This window comes from Phoca vitulina, unplaced genomic scaffold (genome assembly GCF_004348235.1).
Source record: "Phoca vitulina isolate PV1807 unplaced genomic scaffold, GSC_HSeal_1.0 scaffold23, whole genome shotgun sequence".
NCBI lineage: Eukaryota > Metazoa > Chordata > Mammalia > Carnivora > Phocidae > Phoca > Phoca vitulina.
The window spans coordinates 27,427,650-27,452,205 of record NW_022589726.1 but is presented as its reverse complement, the minus strand read 5'-3'; the positions used below and the strand labels follow the sequence as shown (position 1 = coordinate 27,452,205).

Sequence of the window (24,556 nt, the reverse complement as noted above, 5' to 3'; positions counted from 1 at the left end):
AGGCAGAAGCCGACTCCCGGCTGAGCAAGGAGCCTGATGTGGGACTTGATCCCAGGCCTGAGCCGAAGGCAGATGCTTAACCAACTGAGCCACCCAGCCACCCCTTTCCTCTCATTTTAAAATCATGCTTTCACTCTATAAAGAATTGAATCTAAATTACTGATCTACCTGTGGTATATTCTTCTTTACAAAAAAATTTTAAGTAACCTCTATGCCAAACCTGGGGCTTGAACTCATGATCCGGAGATCAAGAGTTGCATGTTCTACCAACTGAGCCAGCCAGGTGCGCTCCTGTGGTATATTCTTCTATGTAAAGCTTTCAAGTACTTCTCCAGATATGGTAGCCAAGGTTTTACTATTTAAACATTTTAATGCCTAAATATTTCATACTGTTGTGTACCACATATACACACACTTATGAAATATAAAGACATGAATTAACATTTAATTATATGGGACATACATCAATATGTCCTATTACATGTGGCCATAACTGAGTTTTGTGATAATCCAAAAATTATAATTGGCAGTTTTAATATAGGCATCTAGTCAAAAAAGCAAATGAGTTTATAAATGATTACAGAAGGAAAGAAAACATAAGATATCTAGTAAGATGGGCATTTTTTTTTAAGATTTTATTTATTTGAGGGAGAGAGAATGAGAGAGAGCGAGCACGTGAAAGGGGGGAGGGTCAGAGGGAGAAGCGCTGAGCAGGGAGTCCGATGCGGGACTCGATCCCGGGACTCCAGGATCATGACCTGAGCTGAAGGCAGTCGCTTAACCAACTGAGCCACCCAGGCGCCCCAAGATGGGCATTTTCTGATTGGCAAATGCTTTCATATTAGAAATCACCAGGTTTACTACAGGTCCATAGCCCGTTTCTCTGACACCCACAGGGCCAGATAAATTTTTAAAACCGGAATTCTTCAGCTCCTCTAAGCTCCTCACTTTTTTTTTGGTCTGGTCATTTGGATCTCTATTGTGTTGGAGGCTTTCCTCAAAAGTTTATTGATGCTGAAATGTCTGTTCATATTTGAATGTGAAGCACTAAAAAGCTGATCAGAAGCATATATCACTACCACTGCCTTGGGCATATTAACCTGAGGGACATTAATGTTGAATTTTTTCTTTAAGTCCCTAAATATCCAATGTCTATATGTCTTTTCTCCTGGGAAGGACCCCTCAATTCCCTGAAGTGAGCCTATCTGATAGTGTTTTGGACATAAGCCGGGAAAGGAGCTTGCAGATGTCATGGCTCCCCATGATTAAGGGATGACCCACAGTGGGGAGGGTCTTGGTGGCCCAACTGCTCTTTACACAAAATTTTCAACCAGTTAGTGTGGTAAAATAAACAGAAGATGGAATTGTAATCACTTTTAAGCATTCAATTCAGGGCAATAAATACATTCACAACATTGTATAACCATCACCACTACCTAAACCCAAAACTTTACATCATGTCTAATAAAAACTCTGTACCCAACACTAACACTCTCTTCCCCCTTTCTTTCCCAGTCCCTGGTAACCTCTAGTCTACTTTCTGTTTATATTAATTTGCCTATTCTGGGTATTCATCATGTAAATAAAATCATGTATTTGTCCTTTCATGTTGTTTGTACCTTTCTATTTTTTGAGCAACTCAGGTTTAAGTAAATGACCCAAGACCATCAGCCATCATGGCCACAGGAACCTAGGTATGTCTCTCAAAAGAGACTATACTTTTAACCACTATGCATTACTACTTTAGTAGTAGACTTTTCCCATCCATATGCATATATGTATCCATACATAACAGGTATTTTGCAACTGACATTATATCCAGAATGTTTTTCCATACCATTAGGAATTCTCTGAAACATTTTAATGCTTCTTAATAATCTGTCATTTTGGATATATCATGTTTTAATTATTTTTTGTCATTTGTTTTGAATTTTAAACAACATATGGTTTTGCAAATAAATACCTGTATTTTTGACTAGAACCATAGGATAAAATAGAATATAATTTCTGGTTCAAACAATATAACATATTTAATACTTATCGTTAAGTTACCCTTCAGCAATTACTTTACAATACTATAAGTACTCTTTTTTTTTTTTTTTTAAAGATTTTATTTATTTGAGAGAGAGAGAATGAGAGACAGGGAGCATAAGAGGGGGGAGGGTCAGAGGGAGAAGCAGACTCCCCGCCGAGCAGGGAGCCCGATGCGGGACTCGATTTCGGGACTCCAGGATCATGACCTGAGCCAAAGGCAGTTGCTTAACCAACTGAGCCACCCAGGCGCCCACAATACTATAAGTACTCTTATGTCATCTTCATCACCACTCATTTTTTTATAATTAGGTAAAAAATGTTCTGCTGGTTGTAACAGATTCTTTAGTAGCTAATGTTAAAGAATATTTTTCATTTAGTTTTTATTTTCTACATACTGTTTATGTCACTAGCTCATTTTCTGTTGTTTTAAGATATTCATATAAACTTACCTATTTTGTTGTGAACTTTTCCTATTTTTTTCTTTTAAATTTGATGAATTAATGGGTGGAACAAAAAGTAGAGTTCAGCATTCAGTTGTTAGTCTGGTTTCCTCACTGAAATCTAGAAGATTCTTTGCTAGCAAGTGGCTAACACTTTCACTGTCTTTGTAGTTTTCAAAGGGGAAATATTTTTATCGCTTCTCGGCCTTTTGGCTAAGATCAAGTGTAAAGGGGAAATATTTTTACTGCTTTTAGTAATTAAAAAACTAACAAACAGGTGTTCTTTTAAAAAGCATTCAAACAATATAGAAATATACAAAGTAGAAAACTAAAGGCTCTGTAATCCCATTCTCATATAACCATCTTCAGAAGATACAGAAAATAAATAAAAAGAAATATAATAAAAGAAAAAATGAGGCAATTATTAACTACAAAAATGTAATCTCAGCACGCTCATTGACTCAGAGGTGGGCAGTATTTACATGGTCATAAAAGAAAAACAATAAATAAGGATTTTTTTTTTTTTTAAGATTTTATTTATTCATTTGAGACACAGAGATAGAGAGAGAGCATGAGCAGAGGGAGAGGGAGAAGCAGGCTCCTCGCTGAGCCAGGAGCCCGATGTGGGACTCAATCCCAGGACTGGGATCATGACCTGAGCCAAAGGCAGACACTTAATGACTGAGCCACCCAGGCGCCCCAATAAATAAGGATTTAACCAAAAATTTTAACATAGCCATATTGGGAAGATGGAGGAGGGCGGGGGGTAGGAGACTGAAAAATCTCCCCTTACTCCTTTATGAATTAAGTGGCAGAAATATATGTATTTTATATAGCAATATATATGTACATATGAAAAGAAACAGCTAAAAAAGTTAATTACTTCTGGGGAATGGAACTTGGTGCCAAAGGTGCACCAAATGATTGCTGTTTGGTTATAAGCTTTTGAAAGCTACTTTACTTTACGTTTTGTGGGTAATTATGATGTATCCAGGTTGGGATAAAGCTAAAAGAAATAAGATGGCAAAACACCTACATTTAAAAACAAAATTCTCTTGAAAATTTTATTAACACTTAATAACAATAAACCAGTCAGCATTTTCCATAGTCTTCACAAAGTTTTTGTCTTAAAGATGAAATTTACTTCAAATGTCTTCATGTAAACCAATCAGACATGAATAAACTTTTATAATGAGCTTCTCAAACATATCATTTTAATACCGGCCTTTTTTCTTGGGATGACAACAGCAATACTATGATAGTATTAAGATTTCTTTTTAATTCAAATGAACTGTTTTCAAGATTAATGGTTACTAGCAAATCTTGATTTTTATTACTCTGCTAAGGCAAGATAGAAACATGATACTTTAAAATTATTTTCAATTTCCTATGAACCTACTTTATAGTAAAAAATTATTTGGTACTAAGTGTTCTTTATGCTCAAATTCTAAAAGTAATCTTTAATCCCAACTGAACTTGGTACCCCAAGATTTAAAAAAAATTTTAATGATATTTACATAATAAATAAAATTTTAATCACTCAGTTCTTCCTCATCACTGAAATACGTGCTTTTCTTTATCCTTGGGCGTCTTGAATCATCTGATGTTGAGGGACCCCCTGAACTGGGTTTCCATTTTTTCTGTTCTTCTTCAATTTTGGCTTGCTGTAATGTGATTCAGAAAACAAAACAAAACAAAACAAAACCAGAAAGTCTGTTGAACATTATTTACAGTGTATTAATTCAAAACATGGCAAAAACACACCATAAATGCCAACACTCCCCACCCTCCAGCCCATGCAGACAATTCTACGTTATTAGGAGACCCCACCTGCCCCCCCAAGTTATGTCCCAGTTTCACTTTGTTAATCAAAATTATTCTAGGCAACTTCTACTTATTAACAGGTACATGAAATGAAGCTTATTTGCCATCTTTGCTGGAAATGGGAATGTTATATAAAATACGTTAGTTAACTAAAAGGAAAAATAAATTAATGTATTTGAATTTATCAACTACAAACACATTAAAATAAAGTAACTTTTTTAGAAAATTAGGAGATTATATGGCCTTCTTTAAAAATGTTTCATATACTTATATTAGGACTTTTAATGGTCAAAAATAGTTTTTAGTTTTGTTTTGAAGTGAAGTTTCAGTTAGAACGTATCTTTTGATTTAATAAAATCTTCTCTGTTTGGCTAAACTCACCTTGATAAAACATTTCTGATCAATTCCATAATGAAATCAGATTAAAATATTAAAAATGTTGTAGGGCCCTTTAAATCTAGAAAGAACCAAGGGGAGTTTTTCTATTACACTGCTCTAAAGACCTTAGAGAAACAGCCTGTCTCCTAAAGAGGTAAAGGGGAGAGAGGAAGATTGCCATGAGATGATCAATAAAGTAAGCAAGGGATACAAGGCAGCTATGACATTATTAAAAGAACTGTTAATACCTGGAAAGCTATGGCCTGACTAAGACTGTCAAGAGCAGGATCTTCCCCTTCATCTTCACTTTCTTCCACTTCTTCACTAAATTATTAAAAAAAAAAAAAAATCAGAATGTACTCAAGCAACAGTATAAAGACAGAAACAATACAAGAATGTATTTAGTAAGAGTAGATATACACACATTTCTTCTTCTGGTTCAGGAATTTTCTTTTTTTTCTTTTTCTCTTTCTTCTTTGGAGGTTCCCGTTCTCCAAGCATATTTTTAGGACAGGCATAACTTAAGTGTCCACTTTCCTTTTGTTTCACATTAAGAAGGAAAGGAAAAAAAGCTGTATTTGTTGTGTTATTAACAGAAACTTGCTTGGTACTCTACAACTGAAAGTTTTAGAACTTAAAAAAGAATACTGTCACACTGGGACTATACATGAAGAAATTACCAAAACCTATTACTTTAATATTTAAAAGAAAGAGATTATGATATTATAACCCCCAATAAGCTACTTTAACAATAAGAGAATATTTTAGTGGTTTTACTAAGAACAAAAGAAGTATTCTTCCTTCAAACATTTTAAATCTCAAGATTCAGGGTAAAAAACAATTTGAAATTTAAATGGACCACCTACCTTAAATGTAAAAATTTTAAGTTATTATTTGATAAAATGGGATGAAACCTTCCTGTTAACTTCTAAGATGCTGCTTAACATCATATTAAAAACAAATTTCTAAAATAAATAATCTTTTTAAAAAGGGGGGGCGCTTGGGTGGCACAGTCAGTTAAGCACCCAACTCTTGGTTTTGGCTTAGGTTATGATCTCAGTGTCATGAGATCAAGCCCTGCGTTGGGGTCCATGCTCAGCATGAAGTCTGCTTAAGACACTCTTTCCCTCTGCCCTCCCCCTCCTTTCCGCCCACTGCTCTGTCTCTCAAATAATCTTAAAAAAAAAAGAAGTAAAATTTAAAATCTTCCTCACTTTTCCTATTAATTTCATTTTCCTCCCTTTATATGTAGATTATACCTGCACTGTCCAATTATGGGAGCCACTAACCGTAATTCTCTTGTGACTACTGAGAACTTGTCTGAATTGATATGCACTGTAAGGGTAAAATACATCCTGGATTCTGAAGACAATAAGAAAAAAAGAATGTAAAATACCTTAATTTCTGAAAATATTAATTACATATTCAAATTATAATATTTTAGATATATATTGGGTTATGATAATAAAATATATTATTAATTTTTGCCTGTTGCTTTTTTTAATGTGGCTACTACACAAATCAGAATTACATTTATGGCTGGAGTAATGTTATAATGAGCCATAACATGGTTCAGTTGTAAAACATGAGACAATGAACTAAACTCTGAATAGTAGCTCACTAAATACACTGAAGGATAATATGTAAGAGTAAGGGTGTGGGGAGAGACTGAACCAGGATTAAAACAATAGAACAGAAAAATAATCATGCTTTTCAAGTATATTTTAGAAAGCATCAAACAGACTGTGTACTTTATATATCTGGGGACATGGCTGAACCCAAGAGATGTTACTGTTAATGAACTGCTAAGTGAATGCAACTGCTTTTGGAATAATGTCAACATATATAAAAATGGTTTCATAATGAAGTAACTTAAGGGAAACCAGGCTAAATAAATGCAAACATATTTTGGGGAGGGGGAAATTTAAGAAATATAAAATGTACAAAGTATAACAAATTTATGGATCCATAAACTAAAAAGGCAGATTAACAGATTCATCCAGGATTTCTCAGATAATGTTATTTACTATGAATATGAGGATACATAGTAATCTATCTGACCATAACTACTCCTCCCTTCCAGCCTTTCTTCTTTTTTTTCTTTTTAACAAAACTCAGGGCTCTGGAACACAGTTTCTAAAACATTAACTTAAGAGGTGTTAGAATCATAGGAATTGACAAAATGTACCATCCATCTATCTGTTTATCTATATATCTTTTCAGGGAGGAAGGGGCAGAGTGTGGCAGTGAAGGAAATGACTCCAACCCATTTCTTTGTATCTTCCACTGATTTTGTAGCCAGGAAAATACCTCTCAGTAATCCTCTCCCCAGCTCCCCATTACTACCTCTAGACCCTAATTTTTAGGAATACTTTTTAGGCATTTTGGAAACTGACAACAATGACAACTGATATTCTCTTGGTACCATCATTATTATAGGCCTCATGCAAAACTGTTTTGTGGCTATGTATTTTTCCTAATCACCAAAAGTTTAAATGGGTAATGATAAACTATAAGAACTAGGTAAGAAAGTTTGGGAATAGTTCAGTTACAAACACTAGCAGTATTAATAGAAAAAAAAAAAAGCTTTTAAAACACATTATCCCAAACAGGATAGGTTGATCATATGATAATGTTTATACTGAACTGTGATGCTTAAACATTGGCAAGCTATTATAGGCACAAACAGTATCCCATTAACCCAAAAATTTATGGGTCACTAATCTTTCAAGACAATAAGTAATTAGTCTGGTGCTTTTTTTTTTAAATATTTTATTTATTTATTTATTTGAGAGAGAGTGAGCAAGAGAGCACAAGCAGGGGGAACAGCAGAGGGAGAGGGAGAGAGAAACAGAGAGCACAAGCAGGTGGGTGGCAGGCAGAGGGAGAAGCAGACTCCCCACTGAGCAAGGAGCCTGATGTGGGACCCCATCCCAGGGCCCTGAGATCATGACCTGAGCTGAAGGCAGACGCTCAACCAACTGAGCCACCCAGATGTCCCTACGAAGTGTTTTTTTTTTTAAATAGCAAGAGCAGGGGTGCCTGGATGACTCAGTCTGTTGAGTGTCTGACTGTTGATTTTGGCTCGGGTCCTTCGCACCCCCCACAGCTTATGTGCTCTCTTAAAAAACCCCCCAGGGCGCCTGGGTGGCTCAGTTGGTTAAGCGACTGCCTTCGGCTCAGGTCATGATCCTGGAGTCCCTGGATCAAGTCCCGCATCGGGCTCCCTGCTCGGCAGGGAGTCTGCTTCTCCCTCTGACCCTCCCCCCTCTCATGTACTCGCTCTCTCTCATTCTCTCTCTCTCAAATAAATAAATAAAATCTTTAAAAAAAAACAAAACCCAAACCCAAATACCTTTCTAGTTTCTTTTTCTTTTTTTAAAAGATTTTATTTATTTATTTAACAGAGACAGACACAGCAAGAGAGGTAACACAAGCAGGGGGAGTGGGAGAGGGAGAAGCAGGGAGCCCCATGTGGGGCTCAATCCCAGGACCCTGGGATCACAACTTGAGCTGAAGGCAGACACTTAACTGACTGAGCCACCCAGGCACCCCAGTCTGGTGCTTTTTAATTTAACAGTTTTCAAAGATTGAGAAACTGGAGAAAATACCACTCTATATTCCCTAACTCAAGTTATCTTTACATACTACATTTCAGTTGTGTTTACTAAGATGAGTAGAGAGTCCCGAAGTAAAACAACTTTTATAACCTGGTTTTAGCCAGCCAGAAGTTTTAGAGAGCACAAATAAAGCACTGATGTGAAAAATACCTTCAAATAAACTATGGAAAATTACATTAAGTTTTAGGTATACTCACCCCACATTCATAACACTTAGATTTATCAAAGTAGTTTCGTCTTCGGATGAACTCGGCTGCTCTTCCATTGTCTATAGCAATGCTTGCTTTTATCACTCTACCAAATAACTAAACCAGAGAAAAATGTAAATGCAGAAGGATGTATTTCATTGAAACCTAAAACTACAGTTATTTGATTCCATTTCCTTAAGTTTTCAATTCCATTTTATTTTAGGTTACTTTATCAATTGCCTGGTCGGGTATGACAAATAACATCCTATAGAATAGATTTTTATTCCTTAGATTCTGCCAGTGTTTTGGAAATGAATATAATTTTGACCTCTTTTCTATAGGTTAAATACCCTCAAAATCTACTGGTATCCATGACCTGATCATCCACTGTATCCCCACATTTTTGGCCTGGATGAGCAAAGGCTTTTGGATTAAAAATCTTGTTGGGAATGAATGGCCTTACCTGTTTGTTGTTTATTGCCCTGGTACAGTTTTGTGCAGAGTCTTTATCCAAAAATAAAATAAATGCAACCCCTTTACTCTTCCTGGTATCTTTATCTTTCATTATAGTAACCCTTAAAGTATAAACAAATAGCCAGTTAAAAATAATGAGGCAGCAATAAATAAAACAGATTATTAATAAATACTTGGAAAACTCATTTACCGAATAAAAGAAATAAATACAGTTGACAAATCAACTATTTCTTCAAAGTCATGGGATATCACAAGAAGAATGGAGAGGAGAAAATGTGATACTAATTTAACAAAAGTGAGCACAGTTATGATAAGAGTACCTGAAAAGTCAAACATTTGAAGGATCAAGTAAAGAGATTATAGAGATTACAGAGACAACAAAATCTTGAAGAGTAAGCATAATTCCTCTTTTCCACTAATGCCCTCACTCTGCAGAAATAAAACAAAACAAAACAAAACTGAGGTATTCTTTTCAACACAAAAAGTAAAATGATTTACTTATTTTTTCCTAGGCTTTAGAATCTAATTATATTCTTAATATTCTCTTTTTATAGTTTTAATTTAAATTCCAGTTAGTTAACATACAGTGTAATATTAGTTTCAGGCGTACAATTTAGTGATTCAACCTTCCATACAACACCTAGTGCTCATCACAGCAAGTACACTCCTTAATCCCTATCACCTTAAGAATCTCCAGTTCTGTAGTTCTTAGTCATACTATCCAAAGTACCTAAGTGATAGGGATGGTGCTAAGATCACAGAGCCTGTTCTTTCTCCTGATCCTTTATACATCCCTAGTCCTTGTGATCCTTGCTCATCATATGTCATTAAATGTAGTTTAAAAATCAGTGTTCGGGGTGCCTGGGTGGCTCAGTCATTAAGCGTCTGCCTTTGGCTCAGGTCATGATCCCAGGGTCGTGGGATCGAGCCCCGCATCAGGCTCCCTGCTCGGCGGGAAGCCTGCTTCTCCCTCTCCCACTCCCCCTGCTTGTGTTCCTGCTCTCGCTATGTCTCTGTCAAATAAATAAATAAAATATTAAAAAAAAATCAGTGTTCAACAGGGATCTTCAGAGAAATGGCTGATTCCAAGGATGGATAGGGTAGGTACAAGATCTTAAAAAATGTGCTTAAAAAAAGGGAGTACTTAAAAAAACAAAATGATGGGGAATGGCTCAGGAGTACAGAAGCCAGCTTAAAGAGCTCTCATTGGCCAAATCTAGGACAATTTGAGTACCAAAGTAATTAAGTACAGTAATGAATTATAAACCACAGAAAAAAGTAGGAATTTATAAGTGTGTATTAATAATAAATAAATGGGGGGAGGGATGGTTTTTGCTTACAGCAGAATGTCAAGGGAAGTGCTAGAGTTGGAAAATCACCATTTGCAACAACAATAGTAAAGAGTGGATCAGGCAAGATGATGATTTGTTGATGAACAAATATCTAAAATGAAATTTTTGGGCATCTGGGTGGCTCAGTCGGTTAAGCATCCAGCTCCTGATTTGGCTCAGGGTCGTGAGATCGGGCCAGCGTTGTAAGTGCTGGAAGTGGAGCTTGCTTAAGATTCTCTCTCTTCCTCTCCCTCTGCCCCCTCCCTCTTCTCTCTCTCTAAAAATAAGTAAATCTTTAAAATAAAATAAAAAATGAAATTTTTATGTGGAACAAGATATTTACATGGTCTTAAGAGTGTTTCTCACCGACTGTATTAGCAGCAAAGGGAAAAAAGGTATTTATACAGTGGAGAAATTGGTCAACACCTTGACTGGGCCATCAAAATTACTATCACTAATGAGGGACACATGGACACTATATAAATCCAGATGTGAAACACACAGAATACAACATCATCTATACAGTTACCAGCCAAGAGTATATAAAACTCCAATGTAATCATGAGGCAACATTAGGAAAACACAAAATGAGGGGTGGAAAAAAGATGAGAGAGAGCTATATTCTTTATAAATGTTCCAGATTAAAGGAGGTTAAGAATATAGGACAGTTAAAATCAACACCTAAATCTAGACTGTACTGGGGGGGAAAATTCTATGTGGGACATTATCAGGTCAACTGACAAAATTGGAACATGGATGATTGATTCAATAAAAGTATTTTATCAGTATAAATTTACGAATTTGGTAACCATATTGTGATTATGTAACATATAATCGTATTTTTAGGAAATACATACTTAAGTACTTAGGCGTAAGGGCAATGATGTAAGTTACCCTCAAATAACTCACAAAAACAAATTGTGTATGTACGTACATACACATATACATGTGCATACACACACACACACACACACGAGGAGAGAGAAGAGGGCAAATGATAAAGTAAATGGGTAAAATGTTAACAATAGGTGAATCTGGGTAAAGGATACTTTGATGTTCTTTCTACTATTTTTGCAACTTTTTTAAAATTTGCAATTATTTTCAAGTACTAAAAAAAAAAGACAATGTTTAAGACAAAGCATAATAATTTTCTAAAACCTGAATTAACAGGAAAAGACAAGAGGTACAAGTAAATAAATAAATGGATATTTTATTTACCATTTTATTTCACATATTAAAATTTATTCTAAATGGATTTGGGTTTAGGTACTTAAATAGTCACTGGAATGAAATTGGTAAAAAGATGCCACTGTATTAAGAAAAGGGGTATCTTTTTCATTCAAAAAGGAAACATAAGTTGAAATAGTTTAGGGGAAAATGGACAAAATGGTTTAGTTTCTCAGACAAGTACATCTGTTTATTCATGGGGCTTAGAAGGAAAGAAGCACTTGACAACGCTTGTTTAGAGTCACCACAGTTATTGAGGATACGAAAGAAAGTTTTCAACCAATTTTGAAAGAAATAGAAAGTAGTTACTTTAACTTTTTGGAATTTTCATGATATTTGTGAAGGTCAGTTAAAGTCATTAATCATTTTTTCTAAAGTACTATTTCAGAAGTGTTAGCTTTCGAAGTCATCCTCAGTTAATAATGTCTCTCCTCTGTTCCCTTTTTTTCGTTCCCACAGCTTTTCTTGTCCACAATGGCACTGCTGTTTCAACAGTGTGTTATTCTTACTAGTTCCCTTGATGTTAATGCTCTCATATGCCACTGAGAGCATTTCTACTTAAGAAGTAAATAAAATCATGTCATTCTTCTGCTCAAAAAGCTTTGGTTCTTCGATTTGTCTATGGTTTGGTCTTGAATCAATATCCTTTATGATTTGGCTCCCACTTCCCTCATCTTTCACTACTTCTCACAAACTATGAGGGCTAGCAACAACAAACTGCTCAATGTTCATGGAGCATGGCCTGTACTGCTCCAAATTGATACCTCTATTCACATGGCTTCTGTCTCCTTTCAACTCTCAATCTTTGCCCATCAAAACTTGACTCATTCTTCAGAGCTCAGAACATGTCAGTTCTCTAATCTCTTTAACTGGAAATAATTTCTCTTTCTGCTAGTCTCTATTGAAGTCTGTTTATGTAAGAACAATGCCTCATCTGACCTATTTTAATATAAACTCCTTTAAGGTTGTATCTGTAATCTCTATTATGCCTAGGTCAGTATGTTAAAACAAAAAGACAGATACAAATGGGAAACTGGTTTCTCAAGAGTGCATCTATTTGTTTATTCATGTGGTCAGTCAGTCACTCCATCCAGACCCTTAAGCACTGATTAATTAAAGGCCCTAGGACAAGGTTTTTTACCTTCAGGAAAAAAGCTTAAGAGTCTTTTTTCTAGAAAAAAGCTTAGTAAAGAGACCTATAACCCAATTACAATACAGTACTTTGACAGAGATACCTTCTATGGTAACAGAACAAAATAATTACACCAAATATTCTATTCCCAAGTTTCTGGTAGGAGATGTACTCATTTAAGGCCATAATATGAAACAGACACTATCCTGGGAAACCTGGGTGTCATCCATAACACCCCTTTCTCACTCACCCAAACCTTACATACTAAGTAAGTACATCATTAAATATTACCCATTTTATAGCCTAATGATCATCTGACCATCTCTCAAATCTGTCCAGTCTCTACCTCTCCACCTATACCGCCTTAGTGCACATTACTCCCCTAGGCTATGGTTATAGCTTTTTGACTGGTCTGCTAGCATCTGCTCGTTTCCTGCCAATCTAATCTCTACATTGAAGCCAGAATAAGCTTCTAAAAATTCAAATCATGTTCCTCCTTCATTTAAAATTCTGTACCAGTGAATTCCTGGTATTCTTAGGATGAAAACCAAATATCTTGTAACACGGCCAAGAAGCAAGATTAGGAACCTGCTTCCAGCTCTAGACCCTTTTTGTGCTTTCTCCCTCTTGCTCACTCATCTCTAGTTATACTGGCCTTCTGTTTCTTTTTTCTTTTTTTTTTTTTAGATTTTATTTATTTATTTGACAGAAAGAGCACAAGTAGGCAGAGAGGCAGGCAGAGGGAGAGGGAGAAGCAGGCTCCCCGCTGAGCAGGGAGCCCAATGTGGGGCTTGATCCCAGGACTCCGGGATCATGACCTGAGCTGAAGGCAGATGCTTAACCAACTGCACCATCCAGGTGCCCCTGGCCTTCTGTTTCTTGATCTCACTTTATTTTCTCTTGCCCCAGGGCTTTTGCACAAGGTAGTACCTCTACCTAAAACGTTCTTCCCATTCTTTCTGCCTACTTAACTCTTACTCAGCCTTAAGGTTTCAATTCAAAGTATACTGACTTAGGTAAACCTACCCCATCCAGACTAGATCATGTCTTCCCTATTTATAGGTGCTTATAACTCTGTCTTTGACTTCATAGCATTCTCGTGATTTTTAATTTTATGTTTGTATAGAAATTCATTCAGAGATTCTGACAGATGGGAAAAACCAAGAAAAGGTAATGGTATGGTTAAGGGAGCAGGCTCTCAAATCAAACTGTTAGATTTCAAATCTTGTCTCCACCACTAACTAACAATATGTAAGTTTATTGTGTGCTTCAGTTTTGTTATTTATAATATTAGGATAATAATAGTATTTTACCTTAAAAGGTAGTTGTGAGAATTTAATGAAGTAATACATGTAAGAAGATTAGAACAATGCCTAGCATATTTATGTGCTCATTGTCATATATCATCATTATTAGTGATTTGACTGGTAATAATGACTATTCAAAATTCCGAAGATCCCTGGGGCACCTGGGTGGCTCAGTCGGTTAAGTGTCTGCCTTCAGTTCAGGTCTGCCTTTAGCTCAGGTCATGATATATGGGTCCTGGGATCGAGCCCCACATGGGGCTCCCTGCTCAGCAGGGAGTCTGCTTCTCCCTCTCCCTCTGCCTATTCCCCCCTGCTCCTGCTGTCTCTGTCTCTCTCTCTCTCAAATAAAGGAATAAAAATCTAAAAAAAAATTCTGAAGACACAAAAATTTACCTAGAAGCATTTTTGATGATTTTCTTACCGTTTATCCAAAGCTAGAAAAAACTGGCCAAAATACGTTCTAAATTCTCGGGATTTTAAATACAATTTCACATTTACACCAGAATATGTATTGGTTGTAAGATAGTTAGAATAATAATACCCTGCTTTTACTTCTTTTCCCCATAATACAGGTACATGTTTGATTTAAAATAGTGAATTAAATATAAGAAGTTCCTTTTATCCTTTTGTAACTCTCAGCTCCAAATAATATTATCATCCCTACCATTTCTGTATGTTTCCAGTCTTTCCAATGATCTCTAAACTTTCTATGAAAGCAGAGAATATGTTTTCTATTTAATCAGTCTCATAAGCACTTTGCATGTCGAAATATTTGTTTTTTTACATTCTACTTATTTGACAAGTGAAATCCACTTCTGGTATACTTGATAACACACCTTCTAATAACCAAAATATGTGTTTAATCAGAGCCTTTATGTCTTATATTGGATAATAGAATCAGTTTTAGTTCTTAGTAGTATGATTAAGAAATTGTTGTTTAAATAAATTATGATATATAAAGGAATATCATGAGATCATTAGCTACAAGGGTGTATCTTTCAAGTACATGGTAAGATGTTTATAGTATAATGTCAAGTTTTAAAAAAAGACAACAAAATTGCATGTATAGAATTAAGTCTTTAAAAAAAATTGTCTATACAATGCTTATATACTCAGAAAAATGAACGAAATATATATAAAAACAGTAGCATTTTTTCTTTGTTATATCAAATATCTATTTTATTAAAAAATAATAAATCTTAAAAAATGGAAAAGTAAATTCAGATAAACTTTTAAATGAGGTTTCAAAATTTGAAGTGAATACTTACTTTACAACTTTGCCATACTTGGAAAATATCTGAAACAAAAGACCACATAATAATTTACAATATAATTTAAAATCATAAGAAACATTAGATTTTCAGGTTGTATTAACTGACCACGTTCTTTGTTAAAGCTTGTGAAAAATTTTAGCCTTTATTCTATAAAGTAGGCCCTAGAAGATACATGTTTTTTAGTGACTAGAATAATATTCATATTTTTGTTATTGGAGTCACAGGTATCTGCCCCAATTTCTAAATTTCTAACAAAAGAGTGCAAACAGAGAAAAAACCCCACTCTTTATGTGTGGTAGATTGAAGGCATACACATTGCACAGCTGCTGTGTTTTTGTGGTATATCCATGGCAATTATCAACCCCACCATAGCCCCAGAGAAATCATGTGCTTCAAATATCAATGTTGTGGAATATCATTATTCCTAGCTAACCCCATTAAGCAATAACTGTTTCAGAAGACGGATCCTTAGACTGCTTATAAAACAAAAAAGCTTCTGTAATAAAAATCCATTCCCATCAGTCTCCCTCCTTCTGCCCACTCTTACTATGTTGGTGGTTCTTTACACTTGGCCCTATCTTCCCATTTACTTCTACATCTTCAACCTAAGCAATCTCATCTATTTGTTTCAGCCACTACATATATGCTAATAGTTCCTATTTATTATGTCTTAGAAAGATCTTTCAGAAATATTAATATACACAATTAATAATAGAGTTTTATGATTAAGTTGTGTAATGCTGGAATGTAGTATAACTGGATTGCAGTGTTAGAAACACTGAATCTTGAAGACCAAAACAGTCTTCTGTGTAACACTTTCTAATGGCTTCTCATTTCACTCAGAGTCCTTACCATTATCTATGTAGGCCCTACCTGGCATCCCTGCATAGGCTTACCTTCCTCTGACTGCCCTTCCTCCCTCTCCACTTGATTTACTCTGTGCCTGACATGCTTTTCCCCCAGACATCTACACAGCTGTCTCTTACTTCCTTTAGGTCTTTATTCAAAAGTTACTTTCTCAATAAGGGCTTTAGACAGCTCATGTAAAACGTTACCTCCATTCCCAACCTGACTTTTTTTTTTTTTTTAAGATTTTATTTATTTATTTGACAGAGAGAGACACAGCGAGAGAGGGAACACAAGCAGGGGGAGTGGGAGAGGGAGAAGCAGGCTTCCCGTGGAGCAGGGAGCCCAATGTGAGGCTTGATCCCAGAACCCCGGGATCATGACCTGAGCTGAAGACAGATGCTTAACGACTCAGCCACCCAGGCGCCCCATCCCAACCTGACATTTAATAACCTCCTTTATTTTTTCTCCTTAGCACCTGACATCTAGCATTAATTTAGTATCCAAAGAATAATATCATTTGACTTTTTTATATTTCACATTGTTTTATCTTGCTATGAGTGCCAAGATAGATTTTCATCTTTGTGTTCATTGATGTATTCTTAGTACCTATAAGAGTGCTCAGCATATGGTAAGTGTTCAATAAATACAAACATATCTCTATTTTGATACAAGGAAATAAGCTAAAGTGCATTTTCTCCTTTGTTATTTGAGACTCAGGCTATCTCAGTTAAGTAATTAATCAAATACTATGTATCACCTATGCAGCATCTCTGTACTTAACATCCACCCAAAGAAGCAGAGAGAAGAGGGCACACTTGGAAGAAAGGATTCATGTCATTCCTTCCAGTTCCTCTTAACCACTCATCTGCAGGACAGGGACAGCAGGAAATTTTATTCTCTGTAAGGTGAAGAGGTGAAAGAAGATGTTGGATTCTGCCCCAACCCCATCCTGAACTGAAAAACAACATTAAACTGTTAGGTTTCTGCCATATATATAAACTAAAATATCCTTTTAGAATTTGAGGGTTAGTAAAGGGATCTGTTTACTTTCATCAGCCCTTTCCTCCAAAACCTCCACCCTATCAGTTTAAAAAAACCAAGTAAGCAAGCAGGAAAAACCAGCCTATCACAAGTTGCTCCCACTTCATTATGCTAGCTGTGTCTTCTGTGTTTATAAAGAACCTGTTATTCTCTATGAAAGCACTGTAAACTCTCTTTGGGAAATTACAAAATTGTCAATTGTTTTACTTATGTTTGCAACAGAGGTCTTTGCTATTGATGGTTCAAGTGCATTGTAATGTAGTTATTAAGAATTTTGCCAAAGAGAACTGTGTGCTTAAGCTACATCTGTACCTCAGGTAGAGAGTTCAGTGGACAATTGTACTAAAAGTTACTTACCCGGTATAAGTCATTGTTGGTCAGGGAAAAGGGCAAGTTGGATACATACACTGTGCTTTTACTTGGGGCCAATCCACCACTCATCTCTATAACGGAAAACAAACCCAGAAGCAATCTAAACCAGGTATTCTTCATTCTAAGCAGAACCAATGTATACAATCATTGATTTAATTATGCCACATTTAATACACCTTCCTCACTTTTTAGGATTAACAATTACTCCAGCTGGGTGAATTCAGGAATTTCTTTTCCCCAGATATTACTGAAAAGGAGCTTTCTGGTCTTTCTTTCAAGTAGAGTCTTTAACCATTATAGTGCTGGATTATGGTATGAAGGCAGAATGAGTTTTAAACATAAATAAAAAATTCTGAGGCTTCACTTAACCTTCCCTCAAGCTAAGGGCAAAAAAGTGCTTTTGAAAAGGCTTAATACCTTGCCTACCACATCATAAACAGCCTGCTAGCTCAGAAAGAACTGTAGCCGCTCATTTTCACTACTGCTTTGGTTTGGGGTACTTTTTTGGTTGTCTTAGTATTTTTCTTTGCAGTAGTGTTAAGAGAAAATTTTAGCCTCACATTTTGATGATACAAAGTTCTTTCAAATCACTAATTTTGCATATTACTGGTAAATAATGAAATGGTATATTTTACTATACGAATAAGTTCCCGTGCCTTGAAAGATACTGACTTATATATGTATTTTTAACTTACAAATGTAATTTGTAGTTAATTTTTATAGCGTATTTTACAAAGCAGATTATCCGTGAAAATTATATCGTACTCAACAAGGTTCAAATTTCGATTTAAAAAGCTTGTGTGGTGTGTATTTGAGATGGGGGGGAGGGACCATCACAAATGGCAAAATATTGACCGTAGGACATGCCAATTCGCGGAGTAATAGGAAAACTGCTTGATGCTTGAGATGTTTCTTGGAATTTATTAGACAAGTTCAGGAACTCCACATCTTAAAAGTTTCCCATTTGAAACTATGCGTTACCGTTCTGGGGAAAACTGCGAGGGCGGGCAACGGTAAATGGCCCGGAATAAAAAGGGTAACGGGGGAGAGGGGCAAATCGTTTTCGCGGCCGGGTCTGGGGAGGGGCTCGCTGGGAGAAAGGCCGCAGCTGAGGAAGCGTTTACCTTTAGGTAGGGCGGGCCTGGGAGACTAGAGCGCGAGCCCTCGACTCAGCTGGGGCTCAACCCGGACTCTTCCTCGTCCCCCGCTGGGGCCTTGGCATCACGGGTCCTGGGAGGGGTCAAGCGCCGAGACTAGAAGGCAGCGACAGCAACGCCTCTTCCTGGCTGTAGCTAGACCCAGGCTCCGGAGGCGGGCGCTTTTGCTGACGTCTTTGAGCGCGCCGGAAGTGCCTGCTTAGGAGAGGGGCGACGAGCCGACGACTACATTTACGGGGTCTCCCGGCGGCCCAGAGTCGGTGAGCGCGTTTTACGTTTCCACGAGGTGGACAGGGCCGGGCTCGGGGGCTGCTACGCCCGAGTCGAGCGGGCGGGTGGCAGGGCCGGTGTTTTCCGTGGCGGGACTTGGAGTCTCCCGTTGCATTTGATTCGTGCAGTAATTCTGCCCTTGCGGTGGAGGGTGTAGAGACGCAGTGGAGTTTGGAATAAAGGAAACTGTTGAGTCTGAGACACAGGTTTGCTTCTCTTTAGCGCTTTATTATGCAGAAAGAAGACTGAACTAGGTAACTTCAATGACCCAAGATAAGTTAGGAAGTCGGTAAATTTAAAGAATGTGTTCGGTGTACCAGTTCAGTATTAGGCACTTTGAGAGCTACAAAAAAAGTGTAAAACAGGCCTTTTCCTGGCGGATATCTGAGTCTAGTTGAGACAAGGTCAACTCGGATTCACAGAATAACTCATCTTGAGTTGGTATGGACAAATGTTGGACTACTTGGTGCCTTTTTCCGTCCTGTAAATCTATAATGGGCACACACTGCTTATTCTCTTAAGAGGAGGTGAACGGGCCCATCATTCCTACAGAAAAATCAGAAACTAATACAGGGTAGTTTATACTTCTACCCACCAGCACACACACACCAAGCCTCTAACCATTCCTTGGGAGCCTGCGTGTCAGCAGCCTGGAATCCAGAGCCTCTCCTGGAGTCTGCACGCAATCAATCCAGATTGAAGCCGGTGTCTTCTAGAGAGAAGGAAGTGCATCCAGGGCGCAGCCCGAATGCCTCCACATCCACCAGGGGACCGCTGGGACTAATTCTCTTGGCAAACTTGTGGCCAGCCAAAGCTACCATGCTTCACATCCCCGTTATTTTTGGTTACCGCCGAAGATGTAAGCCCCTTTGGTCTTCTATGCTACACCCTCATCCCCATGCTGCTTTGTACTTCCTCTCCCTTGATTTAGGCTATCACTGCTTTTCCCTCCTTTTCTTACCCATTTCACCCCTCAACACAACAGCTGAGCTCGCTGAAACCTCTATTCCCTGCTAACAAACTCTTACATGTTCTTCCGCTTGATGGAAACTCTCATCTCCTGACCATAACCAGCACTTGGCTTTTTGCCTCCTGCCCTTTCAGTTGAGTCCTTTCTCTGACACCTGCATTTGAGGTTAAGTTGATGGCTCTGCCTGTATTGAACTGATTTCACTTCCTCAGAATATTTTTCCTCCCCCCCACCTCCAGGGTCTTTGTAGAGTTTTCTTTTCTCTCTTGTGGCATTTGATTTCTCTGACCTTTCTTCTGCCTCTTTGTGGATAATCCCTACACCTGCTAAGGGTTTCACTTTCCCTATGACTTTCTCTGAGGGATATTTTGTAACTTTCCCCGGAGAGAGTTAGATACCCTTGCCATATGCTAAGTGCCGTCTACTTTCCTCATCATAGCACTTACCACATGTGTGCTAATTAATTGCTTGTCTCTTTGCTTTCTCTACTGAGCTAGGCTGTGGGGGAGGGACTGTTATTTTCTTGTTTATTTTTGTAATTCCAGTGCCCATAGGCAGTCAGGTATTTCTTTGATTGAAACTGCTGCAGATACAGTCTCAGAAGTTGGGCAGTTGACATGTCATCTGACTTTAAGATGTTAAGAACCTTTGGAAAGGGATCAGCTGCTACTTAGCTTCAGCTGATTGTGGCTTTGTGAGAATATGATTCCAGTGTTGCCAGAGCATGTAGGTTTTTCAATAATAGTTGGAAATATGGTTTTGGAAAGTGATACCTCCCAGTTTTTAAGTGTTGTCAATGGAATAACGTTTTATTACAAACAAAACAAAACCAAAGAAACCCTGGGCCAAACACATGTCACATGCAGCCTATCAGTTACCAGTTTGGAATCCATTTTAGTGTGGTAGGGCTTAGAATTGGGCTTTGTGGAGAATACTAGATTTTGAGCTTGGTCTTCACGGATGGTTCGAAGTTGAATGAGAGAATGGAAAGAGGTACTGTAGTTTGAGAAATATATCAAACAACTCCAGGGTGGTGAGTGTGTTACTTTGTGGCACAGTGAGGAGGCTGGCAGGCATGATCTTTTTGGAGAGAACAGGAGTTTAGGTGAGATGAGAGAGGGCAGAGGAGTTTGGATTTGTTACAGTTAATTGATGTCAATTTAGATTCTTGATAAGGGAAACTTCAGATATGGATGATGTATTAGCAAAGTTAACTGAGTATCCTTTTTTAAAGGTAGAATGGAGAGGAGAGCTGAGACTGGAAGGAGGTTGAGCAGTTAAGATTGTAAGCTTTATCCAGATGGAAGTAAGATTTAGATTTGTAAACATATATAGGCAAACATCTGGTATTTTTATAATTTCAATTACTTGATCACTTACATTGAACAATCAAGAATCTCCTAAGTATTTAATACAGTATAGTGGGGCTTATATAAGAGGTATCCTTAAAGCACGAAAAATCAAGTAATTTGTGAAACTAGCAGAGAATGCAGTACTTTAAGTTAGTAATCAGTAGTCTCCTTTCCTTAAGCCTTATTCTCCTTTAATGTCTTTTTTTTTTTTTTTTTTTTTAAGAAATACTTTATTTACTTGTCAGACAGAGAGAACAAGAGAGTGCACAAGCAGGCAGAGGGAGAAGCAGGCTTCCCGCGGAGCAGGGAGCCAGACGCGGGGCTCGATCCCCGGACTCTGGGATCATGACCTGAGCAGAAGGCAGACGCTTAACCGACTGAGCCATCCAGGCGCCCCCTCCTTTAATCTGTCTTGTATACTGTCAGGTTAATCTTCTGGAATGACATTTTCCCCTGCACCTTATTTCTAGACTTAAAAGCCTGCAGTGAGCTTCTCCTCTAGCTGCTTACTTTGTATTAGCGTTTAATGCACTTGAATGTGTTCTGTCTTTGCCTGTTACCTTTGTGAAGCAATGTGATATGATGAAAAGGGCGTGGGATTTAAAGTCATGCAGACCTGAATGATTCCAGGCTTTGGCTCTGGGATTGAGCTTTTCGGAGCCTCTGTGCTTTATCTGAAATAGGAGAGGTAATATCTACTAAAGGGGAGGAAAGGAAAGCTTGTTGAATTCCTATGCAGGCTTACTTTCCGTTCCTTTGCAATGCACATCTTCCGTTCTGATCAGTTCCATCTTTCTCAGACACATCTTCCATAATTCTTTTACCTTTTTTTTTTGGATTCCACTATCATTCATCCACATTTAAGCAATCTCTCAAGACTCTATTTAAATTTTCTTGGCTTTCTTAACTATCATTTCCTACATTTATCTCCCTCAGCACGGGACAGGGATTAATCTTAGTAGATATTTTGCTCTATTTTGACCATGTTAATTGACATCAGTGTTCGTTTTTTTTTCATAGACCTTCACTAATTATGTTCTAAAATTCATTTTTAATTTAGTTGTCTGGAATTTTAAACATTTTCCAATAAATATTAGTAATATCTAGTTTCTGGGTTGAAGTCAGTCCTTAAAAGCTTCTTGCTTCAATTTAAGATGTCTGGAATATGTTTACCTTGCTTTAAGGTCAGTGGATCTCATACTGAGATGAGTTTAAGATTTTTTTTTTAGATTTTATTTATTTGAGAGAGAGCATGAGCAGGGCGAGGGACAGAGGAAAAGTGTGCTAAGCTGTTGGGGAAGTGGTGGGGGTGAAGCTGGAAAGGCAAAAGCAAGGTCATAAATAAGCCTTTTTTTAAGGTTAGGGTTGAATCTTCATTCTTCAGTATATGGGGAATTACTGAGAGATTTTTAAATCAGGTGTCTTATCAGAATGAACTTTCTGGCTACAATTTATAAGGTGAGGGAGAAGCAGGGAGACAAGTGTTTTACTGCTGGGGAGTCCAATAGCTAGACGAGGAGCATCTGATATTTATATAATGAGGCAATAGAAATAACTGGATTTAATGAATAGTTAGATATGAAAAGTTTCGAGTCTTGGATGATTCAGGTTTCTGATTTGGGCTGTTGGGTACATGGTGTTGTCATTGCCTAAAATGGGGAAGACAGAAGATGAAGCAGGTTTCTGAGAAGTGTGAAGAACTTTTGGCATGTTGGGTTGCAGATGTTTGTGATACATTCTCTTGAACAGAGTCAGGATGGAAGTGGAGATGTGGGAATCATTTATCTAGAGGAGGCGTATTACCAGCATTATTAAATTAACTCCATGAACACTGAGCAAATACGTTGTGCAAGTTGTTCTAGGTGCTTATTATTAATGAAGAACATAGAGATCCCTGTTTTCATGTAGTTCATATTCTTAGTAGCAAGGGACCAATAATATGCATCAAAAATAAGTTATATAGTATCTTAGATGATTAGTGCTATGAAAAGAATAGGAAGCTTTAGGGGGATTAGATAAATGACATTAAGAAGATAATAATGAAGGAAGAAGAAGTTAGCCATGCAGATTGCTGGAGAAAAACATTCTAGGTGGGGAATTGCCAGTGCAAATGCCTAATGCTCATCTAGAGTATAAGGTCATATGTGACTTTTCTGTTCACTAGCCATAGTTCACTATCAAAATAGTTACTGATGAAAATAGAGTGAAAGGAGTGGATTTGGAGAGGAGGGAAAGCTATTTTATTGTTTTTTTTTTTTAAGATTTTATTTATTTATTGAGAGAGAGCACGAGCGGGAGGAGGGGCAGAGGGAGAAGCAGACTCACTGCTGAGCAGGGAGCCTGATGCGATATGGGGCTCCACCCCAGGATCCTGGGATCATGACCTGAGCAGAAGGCAGATGCTTCTTAACTGACTGAGCCACCCAGGCGCCCTGGTTTTTTGTTGTTGTTGTTGTTGTTGTTTTTTAAATTCTGAGTGTACTTAATACTGGAAGCTGAAAAGAGCAGTGTGCACAGTTATTCTATAGTCTAAGCTGCTACTATAACCAGTTTGGATAAGGTGAAAAATACATCTACCTATTGCCTTGCCTGTGGATTCAAAGTGTGAATGGTTTGACAGGAGGATATTGCCTGTGAGTTTCTGTTTTCTCAATTTCTAGGCTACTCTCACTGAGAATTCCAGTCCTCCGTATTCTCTTAGTCCTCAAGTAAGTCAACCTAATAATGGTTGGCTCTCTGGGGTGCTCAAAAGAAGGCTTACTTCTTTCTGGATTTGATATACCATGGTGGTATATTAAACATATTCTCTAATGAATATGGCATGAGAGAATTAGCAAACTTCTAAATGAAGCTTACATTCTCTATACTGAATTCTTAATCCTGTTCTCTGCCTAGTTGTGATGTAGAGGGTCCTTCCATTTTTCAGTTCTATTCTTCAGTTTTCATATCCTGTTGGATCAGGATATGAAGTACTTCTGGAGTACTTCTGGACTCCACTATGGGAGATTAGTGATTACACAGTAACATGATCACTTCAGTGAGAGAGTATCTTTGCTTAAATTTAGCTGATTGGCTTCTAGTTGTGGGATGGGTCAATTTCCTAAATCTGGGTAATGTCATAAACAATATGTGCTACTAATCAGAAGATTGCTGAATAGCTTATCTTTTCCCCTTTCTGTTGTTTTAATTCAAGATCCAGCTTAAGACTTGCCTTCTTTATAGTCCAATATTCTTTCTTTTCTTTTGTATGTAATCATCAAACTGTGTCTTCTGTTTTGTTTTACTAACAGTACAAGGTTGCATAGGGAATATTTAT

The 24,556-nt window shown here is 37.3% G+C and overlaps 2 protein-coding genes across 7 annotated transcripts in view; one reads left to right on the top strand and one right to left on the bottom strand.

Moving 5' to 3' along the window:
- Positions 1–3,511: 3,511 nt before the first annotated feature.
- Positions 3,512–18,799, bottom strand: ZCRB1 (zinc finger CCHC-type and RNA binding motif containing 1). Its single transcript, XM_032420255.1, has 8 exons — positions 18,616–18,799; positions 17,477–17,562; positions 15,224–15,252; positions 8,948–9,059; positions 8,494–8,601; positions 5,101–5,213; positions 4,925–5,000; positions 3,512–4,138 (listed from the first exon to the last, which is right to left on the bottom strand). Exons 2-8 carry the CDS (start codon positions 17,558–17,560, stop codon positions 4,007–4,009), a joined length of 654 nt encoding a protein of 217 aa, XP_032276146.1. The 5' UTR covers positions 17,561–17,562; positions 18,616–18,799; the 3' UTR covers positions 3,512–4,006.
- A 23-nt stretch (positions 18,800–18,822) lies between these two features.
- The window catches only part of PPHLN1 (periphilin 1), a 152,486-nt gene continuing 146,752 nt past the window's right edge, over positions 18,823–24,556 (top strand). For 2 of the 6 annotated variants that reach the window (XM_032420251.1, XM_032420248.1), the window contains exon 1: positions 18,924–19,777. In XM_032420251.1, the coding sequence (XP_032276142.1) occupies positions 19,738–19,777 (40 nt within the window). In that variant the 5' untranslated portion in view covers positions 18,924–19,737. The other 4 variants (XM_032420250.1, XM_032420252.1, XM_032420253.1 and 1 more) reach the window with 4 other exon arrangements.